The 17,370-nt window shown below is 41.8% G+C and overlaps 1 protein-coding gene across 2 annotated transcripts in view; it reads left to right on the forward strand.

The window, feature by feature from the left end:
- LOC135905252 (uncharacterized) overlaps positions 1–17,370 on the forward strand; it is a 72,053-nt gene that overhangs the window by 34,116 nt on the left and 20,567 nt on the right. For both annotated transcript variants that reach the window (XM_065436263.1, XM_065436264.1), the window contains one exon: positions 1,919–1,983. In XM_065436263.1, the coding sequence (XP_065292335.1) occupies positions 1,919–1,983 (65 nt within the window). The remainder of the gene's footprint in view (positions 1–1,918; positions 1,984–17,370) is intronic.

Consider the following 17,370-nt stretch of genomic DNA (forward strand, 5'->3'; position numbering starts at 1 on the left):
TCGCCGATGCTCATCATATCAGTCATGATTCAGCGTATTTTATCTTACTCAACAGGCTAACTCTTTCGACAGTGCGTTCAAGGTTTGGTCCCGAAAGAATTGTCAGCACAGGATAAGGCAGAAAGGTTGGACAACTCTCGCAAACATTTGGCCCCTTATCATCGCGAGGGAGATGGAATTTGACCACAAATTGTTAATGTAGATGAAACTTGTGTACATCATCATGAACCTACAAGTGAGGCTGTGAACATGGTTTGGAAACACTAATCATCACCAGAAGTTGAGAAATGTAAACGTCGAACATCAGCTGGTAAGATTATGCTAACGCTATTCTGGGACGTGGAAGGTGTGGTAGCCGTTCATTTCTCTCCTACTGTGATCAGTAAGCACTATTGTGATGTGTTGCGAACTAAACTGAAATCTGCAGTCAGATCCAAACGTACGCGGAAAGCAGCGAAACCGTGTAATCCTGCAGCAAGATAACGTTCGACAACATTCTGCCAAACGAACAGCCGAAACAATGAAGGATTAAGTTGAGGTTCAAATTGCTGGAGCCACTGCCATACTGCCTGACTGGAAGTGATTTTTATGTGTTTGGATTATTGAAGGAAGCACTTACGGGAAGAGGATTTGAAGCCGATGCAGAAGTCATTCATGCGGTGCAAAATTGGTTACAGGTGCAACCAAAAGAGTTTTTTGCGACGGAATAAAAAAAAAAGACTTGCGAAATGTTACGCGAAGTGCCTTGAAGTGTAGGGTGGTGATGTAGAAAAAAAAATTGTTTCAGTTTTCTATCATTAAAATAAGTGTACCGTTTCTCAAAAGTCGCAAGACATTTTCACTTCCCCTCGTATAAACAAGTTTCTTGAATTACAACGTTTCATTAAATGTGTGACTTCAGTTTGTTCATTTCATGGCCTTCACGTTTTATATATCAGCCTCATGCCCTGCTGTGCTGGTTTCAAAATTACATAGTTTTAAACTTCGTGTGATAGCTTTTTTACTTATTAAATAGACCAAACAGTTGGAAGCATTGAAATTAGTTACTTCTGGCACAATTTTTTGAGACGTACGAATATATTCTTCTATGAAAAAATATATATTTTACCTGCATTTACAGTGCGTAGCATTCAAGGATTCGTTTGCGGCACCTTTGCCAATGGCAATGCAGCTATTATCCATGTATTTGATTCCTTGGCTAATTGCACGAGGAGCAGGCGGAGCTGGAACGTGAGTAGGTTCCCTTCAAGAACGTGTGTCACCGCAAAATAGAAAGTGCTGCGTCCGAGGTACCAAGAAAGACTAGTGAGCACAATGTCATTGGTTCAATCACCGCTGCGGCGGCCGTGTTCCCATGGAGTGCACGTTAAAGGACTAGGTGTGGTTCCAATTAACTCGAGGCATCAAGCTGGGAAGGTTAAACCTCACAGTTGGGAAGGTTAAACCTCACAGGAAAAAGACGCACCAAGACAAACCAGCCAGAAAATCTTATACGAAAAGTTCATTGCATCACGGTGCGCATATATTTGTGACCTGTGCGGCTTAATGCGAATGATTACTTACCTATTGATGTATTACGTCTTCCTGCATCATTAGACCCATGATCCCGGCCCAGGTAGTTTGCAAATCCACTTCCATTCAAAGATTGGCTGTGAGCCTGTAATACGACGCTGAAGTCTATAAACTATGACAATGCGCTACTCCTATCATGCTGAAACACTCTACTACAATTCTGAGATCGCTGTGTGCAAGCAGTGCAAGCACACTGGCTATCATATAGATTATTCTGTTATCGACTATTCCGTACAGACCACAGCTGTTATAGCGCACATAAAGATCATCATTCCGCTCTCTTATTAACGTGTATGTTTGCTGCCAGAAGCCCCTAGTTCAGCACAGCAATTTCTTTCATTTTCAGAGATGCCCACTATGCTGTACACCAAAAAAATAACGTGGTAGTCTTTGTAGTCCACGCCTATGCAGGTAAATATTTGTTCTATACCATTTTCTTTTCTTTAAAAGACTGATTTTGACTACGGCTTTTGTCGCTTTTTGTTGCTTTTCAAGATACCTTAAAACATGGCTGGAGTTCATAGCTTTGTAATAACAAGTGTATTAAGCGCTGTACAAGCTCTATCATAATGTCTACATTATCAAAAAATTGTCGTGTTATCTATCTCCGTATTCCGCATGCAACCAATTCGGGGAACTTACGGGAACGCATGTGCGAATGGTCATTGAAATATATTATGGAGCTATTCTTGTTACGAGAGATATTAATGAACGGTCCGTACAACGCCTTAAGATACTCCTAAATAAAGACGCGTAAACCTTTATGCACCAAAACTGAAGCAGTTACTCAATGTAATATAATCAGTGTTGCCGTATCAGCAGTTTTGTCGGTCGATTTAGTTACTGTTTTGGTAAGCTTTGCGACAACTACCTACCTGACGACAAGTGACGGTGTTTGTTAACATAGCATAACTGACATCTTAATAATTTTGAAAGGAAAAAAATTGCTTCGAAAATTAATTCATAGGACAGGCTTTATTCTTCAAAAGCGACAAAGAGGCACCCGGAATTAGATGAAAGGTGCGTGGGCTCTGTAACAACTATGGACGGCATTCACAGAATTCATACGCTGCGGTTATTTGGGCCGAGGGGAAAAGGTTTCATAATGCTCGTGCAAAATAGTTTTTTTTCAGTACTCATTATAAACCTCTCTAGAATGAATCTTAACCTTGAAAATGCTGCAGTTACATGGAATAGTTCTACTTGTGGATGTTCGCAAGCGTAGCAGTTTATTAAACTGGTAGAACCTATTGGAATAAATTTTGTGGTCAGATTTAGTAGGTAAAAATGGAATAGCATGACAGACTAACTGCCGAGAGGTATATACGTATTGGAGCGGCTGGGCTCATTCAGGCGTATCGGAGCGCTCACAGTCTGGACAAAGCATCTCCATTTTTCACGGACTTTGGACAAACAATACTCTAGAGAACTTCCAGGTTAACCGAGGACTGGCAACCGTCGTTTCTCAAACTGGGACAACCACATATATGCATACCATGATATACACGATGACGCAGCATGGATTATGTGTTATGACGTAGGTGTTATACATCTGATTGCATGTACAGGCGGAGCCACTATTAGAGGTAACACGGCGCGTGTGGCCGCGCTCCACGAACCACCAAGCGGCTGCCGCGAGAAGTATTGCGGCGCAAGCGCAATCAGCGCCAGAGGCGGAGTTAGCTGCGCGTCGTCTGCTACGGTCCCTCCCACTTCGCCACACACGCTCTGGTACAAAAGATTGTAGCCATGGTGCTCTAAAGGAAGGAGACCTTCATCTAAGCTTCATCTGCAGCAGTGGTCTGGGCTTCTTCGTGTTTACCGCATAACCAATCTGAAGCATAGATTTATAAGTGTGCCTTGTGTGCTGAGTGATTTTTTTTACTTCCTTAGCATGCGAACTCTGAAATCGGCCCTGTGTGACAAAAGGAACCTTTTAGAAGTAAAATGTACAGTTAACATTTTAGGTGTACAGCATGGCTGCGTGGTTTGACAACTGATTCAGAATACTACTTGTTGACGCACCATTGCTACAGGGTTTGTGTACTCCAAGGAGCGCGCGCAATCTAGGTCTCGCCGCTCACGGCGAAATAAGAAACCGCAGCTGACGACGCGCAGCTAACTCCGCCTCTGATAGTGCTTGCGCTTGCGCCGCAATACTTCGCGCGGCTCCCGTCATGGCGCTCCGCGAAGCCCGGCCACCCGCTCCGTGTTGCCTCTAATAGTGGCCGCGCCTGTACGTTATGACATGACAAGTTACGGTCCAGCTCATTTCACTGTGCGTTGATGCCGTCGTGGCCGTTTCTGCAACTGTGTATATAAGAGGTTTCTTTAACTGCACCGAGTTTTTAAACATTGCCTGTGGCAGATAGCACAACTCCAACCCTTTATCTTACTCGATCAGGCAGCCAATACTACTATGAGAAATCAAAATGCTTCATTGACTTATTAACATAATTTCGCTCATTACCTGTTTATTCATTTACTTCAAGGCACAAAATTGCAATCACGGATTATTGCAGATGAGTTCGCAAGGTGCAATAACCTGGCATGAATTCTCACGATTGCGCAAGTCTCGAGATACTAGAGTGATATTTTCTTAACCCCCCTCGCTTCTCCTGCTGACCGGGGCTGCGCCTGCTGCTGTTGCTCCTGTGTTCTCGCCGAATAGCACACACTCGCTTGCTGCACAGCGGCACCATCCACTACTTCGACCGAAGCAGCGGAAGGCATAGGGGGGAAGCAGCCGGCGCATGCGGCTCGTTCACCACTGGTGGAGAAGGCGAGGGGGCCGCGTTGAGACGGGAGAGCGTGCACCGGATGAGATCGCCTGACGCGGCGCAAGCGTTGCGCCGCCTGGCAACCACAAGGACTGTCGCATATTCACTTCCAAGGGAGGTCGGGTGCCCCATCAAAAGGCGCAGAAAGCCAGCTTTCCTCTGTAAACTCCTATAAGGCTGGTAGCGTTCAATTAATTAATTAATTATTGGGTTTTATGTGCCAAAACTACTTTCTGGTTATGAGGCATGCCGTAGTGGAGGACTCCGGAAATTTCGACCTCCAGGGGTTCTTTAACACGCATCTAAGTCTAAGTACACAGGTGTTTTCGCATTTCGCCCCCATCGAAATGCGGCCGCCGTGGCCGGGATTCTATCCGGTGGCCTCGTGCTGAGCAGCCCTACCCCATAACCGCTGAGCAACCACGGCGGGGTGGCGTTTAATGGTTGAAATCCATTTCTGCGCCAGCATGAATGACGTGTTCGTTATCACTTTGCACTCAGAGTGAATAAACCAACACAAGTGTTTCAGCAATCATATTGCATTTACGGAAAGCTTCGCTGTATATATATTTCAACATGGCACTTTGGACTTGCTGCTACTTAATTTTCAAAGGGTTTTACGAAACACATTGACGTTCCAGTTACCTTTTTCTTGCAAAAGGACTACATGCCCTATAGGCGATAATTTGGCGTTGTAGTTGGCGGCGTGACCAAGCTATGGTACGAAAAATGGCTGATGGCGCAACGAGCAAAGGCACGTCATGAGTGCTCGGATTGACGTCAAGTTTATCAGGGAGGTTTCTGTAAACAAAGGAAATTAATGGCGTTGAAAATTAAATTTCGTACATTTAGGTCGGGATGTGAATCGAACCCGGAACTCCGTGTGCAAGACAAGCACGCTTTCCCGATGCAACGGCGGCTCCATGGTCCTGGTTGACTTCAAGTTTGCCTAGTGCATGCGGCATTGCACATGTCACGCCATTGCCATCTGGGGGACCAAAGGGCTGGCGTAGTGCGTGCGTGATGAAGCACGTGATGTTGGAGCCAAAGCAGAGGAGGTGACACCACGCCAAGAGCGCATAAAATGAGTGGGTATATGATGTTTCGTGACCTACGAATGATATAATGTTTTCGCTTTCCTATACACAAGGAGCCTTGGGTGTCTCTGCCAAATTTTTGTTTTAAAAAAACGATGTTTCATGCATTGAAGTACACGTGGCTTAAACGCCTGTTCATTTCAACGAACACTGAAAATTAATATCCCGAAACTAAAGTGGTCCTTAGAACTCGCCAAGTATGTTTAGCATTCAACTAGGCGTTTTGATTTATTTACTATGTAATGGTTACCTCTGAGTAATTCACAAGAAGTGTTGAAATTATGGTTGCTGCCACAGGCGATTCTTTAAAATTTTGGTGCAGCTAAAACACCTTGTATATAAGAATATGCATCGGGTATGACATGCATCAACGACATGTTATACCCTCCTATAAATAATCTGGATTTCGTAGTATGCATGTGATGGCATGAATAAGGTGGATGACGTAACATTCTGCTTATTATTATTATTTTTATTATTATTATTATTATTGTTATATTGTTTGCTTATCTTGGTGTATAACAGCATACATATCACATGCATGCATAGATGGCATGACGTGACCAATATGAGATGCATGGCACAGCTCACATGCAAGTCATGACGTGACATATTGCAGTTATTTTATTCACACTCAAACACTCGGTTGGAATGATTCAGGAAGGTAGCGGGTGTCAGCCTGTTGCCGAAGGGTGGCGGAACCCCTTAGTGTGAATCGCATTCCATGACATGTATGGCACACATGATGCGAATGATATGACATGTATTTCATGACATGAATCACAATATACCGTCGGGGTCCCTTCTGCACATGGATGTACATGAGAATATGCATGACTTAAATGTATGATGTGGTCGGCAAGGAATGACATGAATAGCCTGACATGAATTTCTTTACCTGGATATATCAAGGTATGCATGTCAATGACATGTATGCAACACATGAACAGCATGACATCTCATCATCATCAGCCTGGTTACGCCCACTGCAGGGCAAAGGCCTCTCCCATACTTCTCCAACTACCCCAGTCATGTACTAATTGTGGCCATGCCGTGCCTGCAAACTTCTTAATCTCATACGCCCACCTAACTTTCTGCCGCCCTCTGCTACGCTTCCCTTCCCTTGGAATGCATTCCGTAAGCCTTAATGACCATCGGTTATCTTCCCTCCTCATTACATGTCCTGCCCATGCCCATTTCTTTTTCTTGATTTCAACTAAGATGTCATTAACTCGCGTTTGTTCCCTCACCCAATGTGCTCTTTTCTTATCCCTTAACGTTACACCTATCATTCTTCTTTCCATAGCTCGTTGCGTCATCCTCAATTTAAGTAGAACCATTTTCGTAAGCCTCCAGGTTTCTGCCCCGTAGGTGAGTACTGGTAAGACACAGCTATTATAAACTTTTCTCTTGAGGGATAATGGCAAGCTGCTGTTCATGATCTGAGAATGTCTGCCAAACGCAGCCCAGCCCATTCTTAATCCTCTGATTATTTCCGTCTCATCGTCCGGATCCGCCATCGATACCTGCCCTAAGTAGATGTATTCCCTCACGACTTCCAGTGCCTCGCTGCCTATTGTAAATTGCTGTTCTCTTCCGAGACTGTTAAGCATTACTTTAGTTTTCTGCAGTTTAATTTTTAGACCCATTCTTCTGCTTTGCCTCTCCAGGTCAGTGAGCATGCATTGCCGTTGGTCCCCTGAGTTACTAAGCAAGGCAATATCATCAGCGAATCGCAAGTTACTAAGGTATTCTCCATTAACTTTTATCCCCAATTCTTCCCAATTCAGGTCTCTGAATACCTCCTGTAAGCACGCTGTGAATAGCATTGGAGCCTGACATCTATTTCAGCACAACAACAGTATCACTGAAATAAATGACATGACATGGATATTGTGACATGTAATGTGTGTCAATTATGACGTGAAGACATGCCTGACAGTAGAAAATGTTAAGCCATACATGACATTCCTACCGTGTTCTCCTACGAACCCTGTGAACAAAAATCCTTACTGCCTTCGCCCACTAGGTATCCGCTTATCTTCGTGATGCCATCGTTGTCGTTTTACCATGGTCATTCCAGTTTCGTTCTTTGATGACTCTTATGCCGTACGATGCTCGAGCCAGGTAGCTCGCGTGTTTAGATCAGGACATCTGAGCTGCAGTGCACTGACTTGTGGTAGCCTCCGTTCGAACAACGATTTAATGAAGTTTTAAGGAGTGCTTCTTTTTCAACGCTGAGCAGCAAGGCGGCACCTCCTCATAACAAGATACATGCAATACGCATCTCATAACACGGATTGCCACAGTACGTGTGATGTGCACATTTTCTATCTGGGTTACTAAAGTCATTTCATCATCATCTTCATCATCATCATCAGCATCATCATACTCGGTACGCCCACAGCAGGGAAAAGGGAAACCAATTTTCCACAATGAAAAACCTAAGTCGGAGAACCAACGGCTTGAAATGAAAATTGAGGAACTTGAGAAATCCCAAAGGAGTAACAATCTTGAAATAAAAAGTGCACTCGAGGAGCTTAACTTAACTGTTATGATTAAAAAGATAGGTGAGCTCGTAGGTGAGCCAATCTCTGATACTGATATCGACATCTGCCGCAGGGTATCCACGAGAAAAAAGAATGAATGAAACATTGTTGTCCGGTTCATTTCACGCACAAAACGTAATGCGCTACTCGCGAAATCCAAAGAAACAGAAGATGGTTTCGAGTGACTTAGGCCACAAGGACACAGAAAGTGCCATCTATGTTAACGAGCGCCTGACACGACAGAACAAGCAGCTCCTTGGTGCAGCCATAGCAAAAAGAAAATCCGCAACATGGAAATACGTATGGACGATTGGAGGAAAAATTCTTGCTCGCAAAGATGAAACTTCAGATGTAATCCGCATAAGAAGCACTGCTGACTTAGATCTCATCAAGTGAAGAAAAGGAGGACAAAATGGACGAAAAAATCTGTTTCTTTGTCGATGAAAAAAACAGCACCGATGAGCAGGGATGCTTGTTCTAGATCTAGTGTTACCTTATTGCATCAATATATAAGAAGTCTTAATAAACGAAGGAAGAATTTGATAAAATTTTGAATTATCTTCATGCTGACCCTGATGCAATACTGTTCACAGAGGTATGGCTGGGTAATATTGGCATGCCTCCTGAATTCACCAATTATTCTGCAGTGCGATTGGATCGCGCCGGAAGAGGTGGAGGGTTAGGTATATAAATGAAGGAGCAATATTCCTTTCAAGTACTTCATGGTCTTTCTATGAGTAATGGTGACATAGGATGCCGAGCAATAGAAACAAACTCGTTTCGGCTCACTGCAGTATACAGACCCCGAACTGGATACAAACGCTGTTTTCTAAGCAATGTTGAACAACTTTTGCATTGCTTTAATGACATAAAAACATATATCATCATTGGTGATGTGAACATTATTATGATGAATCTAGATTTGTATGCCCTTGTTCTGATAAACCTTGTAACATCCTATGGACGCAAAAATAGACCCTACCTATATAACTCACAACAGCTCCAAATCTATCGACGTCTGTATAACAAGCCTAAGGAAACACGATTACAACGCAGGCATATTTTGCTCAGGAATTAGTGATTACCTTTCTATTTATATTTGTACACAAAACTCATCCATTAACGAAAACCGTATAAGTCTCCCGCGATAAAGAAGTATTAGTGAGAAAACTTTCCTTAAGTATAGCGAATTGACTAACCGAGCTGACTAGTCATGGGTGTATGTGGAAAAAATCCAGATAAAGCCCACGACACTTTTTAGATTTCTTCGTTGAATGCTACAACACTGCTTTTCCGCTACAACAGTTCAGAATCAGAAAGGACAAAAATAGAAAGCCACGTATAAATAGTGACCTTTTGAAAAGAAGCAAAAAAACGCACTTTTTCAGAGACTTCTAGCTACCAGAGACCTTACAATATTTCGCAACAGGTTAAATAGCTACACTAGAAAAGAAAAAATAGCCCATTATGAAGTAATGTTCTCGCACATGGAGTCACAGCCTTCAAAAATATGGAAGCAAGGTAATTCTTTAACTGGAACAACAGTGCCATGCAATACAACTAAAGAAAGAAATGTTAATTATATTATTTTAGAAGGCAGGGAGCTTGCGAATGCAATTAATCAGTACTTCGTGAATGCGGCAGTTTGCGATGAGGATTCAATGGTATATAATATTAAACTAGGTAACCAGGTGCATTCTCTCGTGTTGAACGAGGTAACACCAGGTGTCCGCAGATACATAGCAGAACTAAGGACCAACATTTCAAGTGGTTGCGATGAAGTAAGAGTGGTTCCTGTTAAGGATGTTGCATCTATACTTAGCCTTTTATAAGCCTATCTTATAAATTTTTCGTTTCTGGTGGGAACTTCCCCGACGAAACTTAATGTGGCAAAAGTTACTTCTAATAATAAAGGCGGCAATACTTCTCAATCAACAAATTATCGACCTACATCCGTCCGACCTGTCTTCTCGAAAATATGCGAAAACTGCATATATGAGCGTCTCACAAAATATCGCGACAAACACAGTCTATTATCGCCATATCAATATGGTTTTTGAAAAAAAAAACTACAGGAGAGGCTCTAATAAGTGTTAAAAACCGCATAATAGGAACTATTGAAAATAATATGTCCACTGTAGGTGTCTTCCTTGATTTGCGTAAAGCTTTCAATTCAGTTGACCACCATATATTTAGATTTCTCCAAGGCTTTTGATCTGGTCATACCTAACGAATTAATTAAAGAAACTGATGGAAATGAATATAAATTATGATGTTGGTATGTGTATCCGCTCATATCTTACAGATCTGACACAATACGTTGAAATAAATGGTAACGAATCTAACCAATTAAAAATAACGTCATGTGTTCAACAGGGATCCGTTTTAGGACCACTACTTTTTCTAGTTTACATAAATGATATTGCTCATAAGATAAGAAACGACATAACCATCCTGTTATTTGGAGACGATTGTTTATTATGTCGTGAAACCAATAACCAAAACAAGCCGGCATCACTTAGTCAAGCCCTTAAAGCGGTAGAGGTCTGGGCCGCGAAAAGTAAAATGAAAATTAACGAATCTCAATCAGTCATGCTCAGAGTTGCAAATAAAACAAAGCATGTTATTGAGTGTAATTATGGGATGAACGCAACAATTCTAACCGAAGCTGAAGCGATAAAATACCTAGGTTAAACAATTTCAAAAGACTTAAGTTGGAAATCACACATAGACAGAATTTGTGGAGCAGCAGAAAAAAGTTTTGGTTCCTTCGGCGAAAATTAAAGCTAGCAACGACACCCGCCAAACTACTTGCATATTTAACTTGCATTAGACCGACATTAGAATACGCCAGTGTCATTAGGGATCCGTCTCAATCAGGACTAATAAACCGCATTGAGAAGCTACAGAGAAATTCTGCAAGGTTCATTCTTTCCCGGTGTTATCGTACTGACTCTGTTTCCGAAATGTTTCGGTTGCTTGATTTGCCTCCATTGGTTCAACGGCGGAAGTTAGCTAGACTTAAATTTCTTTTTTTTGTTATCAAAAGGCCACTTCAATATTGAAACCACACCCTATCTTGCTCCCAGGCAGGCTAGAAACTTCAGGTCAAGCAATCATTACATGTTCTCAATTCCAAAAGCATATCTGGACATGTACAATTATTCATTTTTTCCGCGAACGATTAAGGAATGGAACAGCTTGCCGGCGTCTGTATTGCCGTCGAGTAGCATTAAAATCTTTGAGGAACGTGTTAAAAACTTTTTATGAAATTGACTTTTAGTAGTGCCGTGCAAACATTGTCACACGATTCTAGAAATACTTACAATAGTCTCTCTTTTGTGCTGCTTCCGATATCACTGTCACAATGTTACAAACATGTATTTCTTAGCCAAAATATTGTATTTGTATTTCGTTATTTGTTTTGCATTGTATTTCCAACGTTGATTGCTTCATGTCCTATTTACGTTTGCAAGATGTTTACATCTTTTACGCTAGTGCAAACTTGCAGTACCCACCCTGTTACAGCCATGATGGCCAACAGTATTTGAAAATAATAATAATAATATGCTATTGCTGAAATTAAGCTGCTGTGGAATTCGTGGTGTTGCCCTGGGCTTACTTAAAAGCTACTTATCATCAAGATATCAATTTGTAGGCATAGACAATGTAGTGTCCCAGTACTTAAGCGCAATAAAAGGAGTTCCACAGGGATCCATATTAGGTCCCGTGCTTTTCCTTCTATATATAAATGATATTAGGGATGTTACCCGCCGTGGTTGCTCAGTGGCTATGGTGTTGGGCTACTGAGCACGAGGTCGCGGGATCGAATCCCGGCAACGGCGGCCGCATTTTGATGGGGGCGAAATGCGAATACACCCGTGTGCTTAGATTTAGGTGCACGTTAAAGAACCCCAGGTGGTGAAAATTTCCGGAGTCCTCCACTACGGCGTGCCTCATAAACAGAAAGTGGTTTTGGCACGTAAAACCCCAAATAATATTATTATTGTATTAGGGATGTTCAATATACAACTGAAATTACAATGTTTGCTTACAACACCAGCCTGTGCGTCACAGTATTCTACTATTCATGAGGTAGTAGCTTCAGCAAATCTATATATCTCTAAACTTTCGGGTTGGCTAACAATAAGCAAACTAAAACTAAACACACAAAACAATAAATTCGTTACCTTCAGACCCATTAACAAGCACCTCCGCGATAATATAATAATTTACTATAACGACCAACACATCGAACAAGTAAAGACAGAAATTCCGAGGTGTCTGGTTCCATGAACACCTACCATGGACACCACAAGTGAAACGTCTCCTAACTGATCTAGCTCGCTCTGTAGGATGTCACAGTAGAATCGCTTCCCTTCTCACTTCTTGGTTAACTAAATAACTCTGCTATCCAATATTTTACTCAAAACTACTATACGGAAAGCTGGTGTGGGGAGAAAACAGCTAAAATCAATTAGGGTATGTTAAATATCCTGCAAAATCGAGGGCTTCGTATCCTAGAAAATTATAAAGATCATCCCAAGGACCTGGCCACTGAACCACTTTGCAAGTTCGGTCATTCGCAGTTTTCATGCCTTCTTCACCATCACTACTACGTGACAATATACATCTTGGGTTCAGAGCTCCTAAGGTTAAAAAGAGAAACCGGCTTGCAGTAATATATAAAAAAAGAGAACTTAAAATCGCAGAGCAAGGGCAGCGTCCTGAAATAGAACCTAATATTCTTCTTAGGTACGTGTTCTTCTTACTTGAAATTACGATTGATGCTTTTGTTTGTCACGCTGCAATCACGGTTATTTAAGCACATTTTTGCGCGCTAGGTCTCTATTTATGGTAGGTCACGTTAGCTAACTCGAGTGGTTGAGCTGGCAAGTTTTATATTGTATTTAATTAATTTAATTATCGGGTTTTACGTGCCAAAACCATTTTCTCATTATGAGGCACGCCTTAGTGGAGGACTCCGGAAATTTCGACCACCTAGGGTTCTTTAACGTGCACCTAAGTCTAAGTACATGGGTGTTTTCGCATTTCGCCCCCATCGAAATGCGGCCGCCGTGGCCGGGATTCAATCCCGCGATCTCGTGCTCAGCAGCGTAACACCATAGCTACTGAGCAACCACGGCGGCTTATATAGTATTTTCATATAGTATTTTCAAATCACTGATAGCTTCACGGACTTTGCCAATAATAAGTGTTCGAATAATATATTCGCTTCAACGATGTAAATCATTCCGCAACGGTGAACCAAAATAAAGGTAAATGTTGGTTAGCGCAACAAATTAACAACACCTTCAGCTTATTTTGGATTGATGTAACACTTGGTTAACGAATCTTAATTAATATAAATGCAAAGTAATGTCATTACCTCGTAAGTACTCTCTAATTTTCGATGTCACGTAAATAATAGGCCAATTCCTTCAGCTACTTCGTACAAATAATTAGGCATTAATCTCACACCAAGGCTTTCTTTGACATATCGCATTACTATATGTGCTAATGCTTGAACATCACTGGGGTACTTACGCCGAAACCTACGTAATTCGCCCTCCAACATCAGCAAGCGAGCTTACCAGACGCTTGTTCGCCCCCAGCTCGAATTTGCCTCTCCAATCTGGTCATCCCATCATAACAACGTAATCAGCTTATTATAATCAGTTAAAAATAGGGCCGCTAGGTTTATCTCACGTAACTACACCTACAATTGGAGGATCTCACAAATAAAACTTGATATTTCACTTCCGCCCATATGTACTCGACGTGATTTTGCACTCATAACAATATTTGACAAATACGTTCAAGCGGTTAGAACATTTTTACGGCTTCAAGTCGCACCTTGCAGATCTCGCAGGTTATGCAGTTACGTGGGCTTTACGCGCGCGTACGGGAACAGTCATGAATTCATTTAGTCGGTGCTTCCTCGTGCCATTAGGTTCTGCAACGCTCTTCCTGATTTCATTGTCTACGAAACAAAGCCCGATAAATTCCGGCAGTTCATAATTTCGTATCTCACTGCCTAACTTCAATAAACTGCGTGGCGTATTTTCTTTTATTTTCAGTTACTTGGGTTATTTGTGCTCTCTTGTTTATGAGCTCATAATTTCACACAATATTCTTGCATTTTTTGTCCTATGACATTAAAATGGCTATATTTTTTACCTGATTTATCGAAAGTACTGTATATTTTGTCTTTTATGTAATATTTACACTACCGTTCTTATTATTTTTGTTCAATGCATTACAGCTTGTTTAAGATGTTGCGTATAAATTTTGATACTGTCTATTATTAATGTATTAGAATACGTTTTGTTATATGCCCATTATATATGCTCTTTTAGTCCTTCTGTGACGCCCCCCTTACCCAATGCCACATACGAGGCCTCTAAGAACATTTTAAATAAATAACTAACTAACTAAATAAATAAATAGATAAATAAATAACTAAATAAATAAATAAACAAATAAATAAATAAATAAATTAATTAATTAATTATGGCGCTAATGTCTTCGTCTGACTGTCTTTCTGTTACGGGCGTCATCATACGCTCGAAACGTACTCGCGGTGACCCCGCCAATTTCTGCATATACGCAATCGTTGGCCGGCTTGCAACTGTGAGGTATAATCAGTCGTCTCTGAGAGAGGACGACGATTTCCACGAGGGAAGACAAATGAAAGCGATAGTTTAGCGCTCGAGAATTACGGCTACGTATATTTTCTTGAATTAGCGCCAATAAAGATGAGTGAATAAAACAAGTCACGTCAGAAAACAATCTTTGGGCACTTTGCTGAGCTAAACTGCGATAAGCGAAAGCCCATCTATGGTTGGCTCTGTTGCTGTGGTCTGAACTGTTCTGCGAACGGACGCCGCCATGGCCGCGAGCACGGGATGCAATCACTTCCGTATGGCTGCACCGTTTGTCGCCGATGTGCGCGCACCCCCACGCGCATGTCCGCGCTCTCCCACGCGCCCACTCGCACAGCGATACGGGCATGTCGCCTCCTCTCCTCCCTCCCCTCGCCGGTGATCACCGCTTTCCTGCGTCCGCCACGGAGTGCGCCTGGACACTCATGAGCTACTAAAGGCTAACGCCTTAAAATGCATAACAGGCAGTAGACAACGTCGCACCCAAACCACCCCACTTCTCAACTTCACTTCCCGTCACACACCTTTGGCGAGACGGAAAACAAAACCATGTGGTGTTCTCATTTGTTTTCTCTTTCTACTGCCTTCTACGATACCCTTACTTTTTTGCATACGAACTGTGGCGATATTGTACTGCAAGCGCACTTTCTCTATTTCAGTATATATATTGGCTTGTTTTTGGTTTGCACCGCTTATTTCGCTCTTCTTTTTTTATTCCGCTTCAGTTATAATAAATGTTCCTCTTCCTATTCTCAGCACCACACGCAGTGGGGCTTCGAAAAATCTTTTATCTGAGTGTGTTGTCCTCAAATATAAACTTGTTTTCAGCCTCTACGTCGCAGCCCACCGTTCGTACGAAGGTGATAATTGTTAAGTTTAACGAGGTTTTTCAAGATAGCCTGTTGCCAATAATATAATTCTAGCCCTTGGACCGGATTATTCAAAGAGGCATGCATTACTTTCTCAAGAATTTAAAACCTCTGTCCATGTAGTTAACGAGTATTCAGTAATTATTTCCTGAATGAATTACTTTACGGCATGTATTGCAATTTACGATTTGTAGCCGGCGAGCCTGCAAGGCATAGAATGTCCAGAATGACGACAGTGCGGATATATTTGCCATCAAACCCTCCGCAAAAATGCAGTTCTGCTGTTTTTTTTTTAATAAAACGATCTTTCATGCAATGCAGGACAAAACTAACTGCAACATTCATGCATTTCGTCTCATACCTTGGGAAATAATGTCGAAACTGGAGTAATCCTAGAAATTCATTTCAGGTGGATACGTGCTGCAAGCTCAATGGTTACCATTAGTAACTTGCATTATGGGCTGGTGACTAATTAGGAAATACATTAGTGAGTTTTTGTTAATTATTTGAGTATGCCTTTGGATTTATCGTGCTAGTGAGTGCTTCTCCCCTCTTGGAATAATCCAGCTCAACGGCGAGTATTGTGCTACCTGCCGTAGGATATTCTCAACATTTCGGAAAAGTTAAAAATAGGTACGCTTGATCATGTATTTAAGCTCGATGCCATTGCATCAAATTCATCTATTGGGGCACCTGAGACCATTCGTAGTGGCAATATTCGCGCGACAATTGATAGATTTTTCAATTCAAATTTATGTTTTTGTCTATGAACTCTGCTCTTTCTAAAGCGTGTTGCTGGCATGGAATGTCTTGTAATAAACATACATCAGCGCAAAATTTCGGATACGAACTCCTCAAGTCGACGAATCTTTCGCGATATTGTTTTCAACATCACCATCACTCCAATTATTATATGTTAGGCCAGCAACCATAGCAACATGGTTCCGGTGTCAGGTTAATTTTGATAGTGTTATAGTACATTCCTGACGATTGCGCCCCATTGAGCGCCAAAAAAGAAACCTTGTCAACTACGGCATCAGTATATTTTGATGTAATATTCCATTGTTAATCTGTTCGAAGCTGTACACCCAAGCCACTGTCATATCGTGCAATTTTACCGTTAGTAATTTCAAGAGAAGTTGAACCAAAAAATTAAATTTGTTGAAAGGTGGCCAGTATTTCGAAAGCCTCGGTAGGTACAATAGGTGACAAGGATGAGGTTGTGTTTCATTACAAAGCCGTTTGGGTTAGGAACACACCGGTAAGGATGGCGATACTCAATGCAAGAGTATGCTTGTTTCACAAGACAGCAGTTGAAAACTTGAAGAGCTTTAGAAAATAGCTGTTCCATTTCTCTCCCCATTTTCTCATAAACAGTGCTCGGAGGTCGTTATTTTTCTCTCTCATACTGGAAATTTTAAAAGATGATGGCCAATGCGTGCGCGCTATCTTTGTAGGTGACACAGGCCCGCTGCCGTTACAACTTTTTTCACTGTTTGCCATAACAAAGCACAGCCACTTTACAGAGCAAATGCAGCCATATATTAGCCGTAGTTCTATTGTGAAATAGCCGCAGTAGCAGACGAGCAAGTGCTTTGTGACAGGCTTCTCACTATAGAGGCAATTTCGTCGCGTTGAAGTGAAGACAAATTAAACAGCGCTTCATCCACGGCAGATGGCACACTTACAGATGAAGCCATCGCATCCCTACTAATAGTTATCTTATTTCAAAACTTCTTGACATTGAGCGCTTTTTAAGTAATTTTTTACAGGTCCGAATGTGTATGGTGCCTGTTGATGGGCTCATGAGCGTTTATGATATCTGTTTCATTTTGTGC

The sequence above is a fragment of the Dermacentor albipictus genome, chromosome 8 (genome assembly GCF_038994185.2).
Source record: "Dermacentor albipictus isolate Rhodes 1998 colony chromosome 8, USDA_Dalb.pri_finalv2, whole genome shotgun sequence".
Taxonomy (NCBI): Eukaryota; Metazoa; Arthropoda; class Arachnida; order Ixodida; family Ixodidae; genus Dermacentor; species Dermacentor albipictus.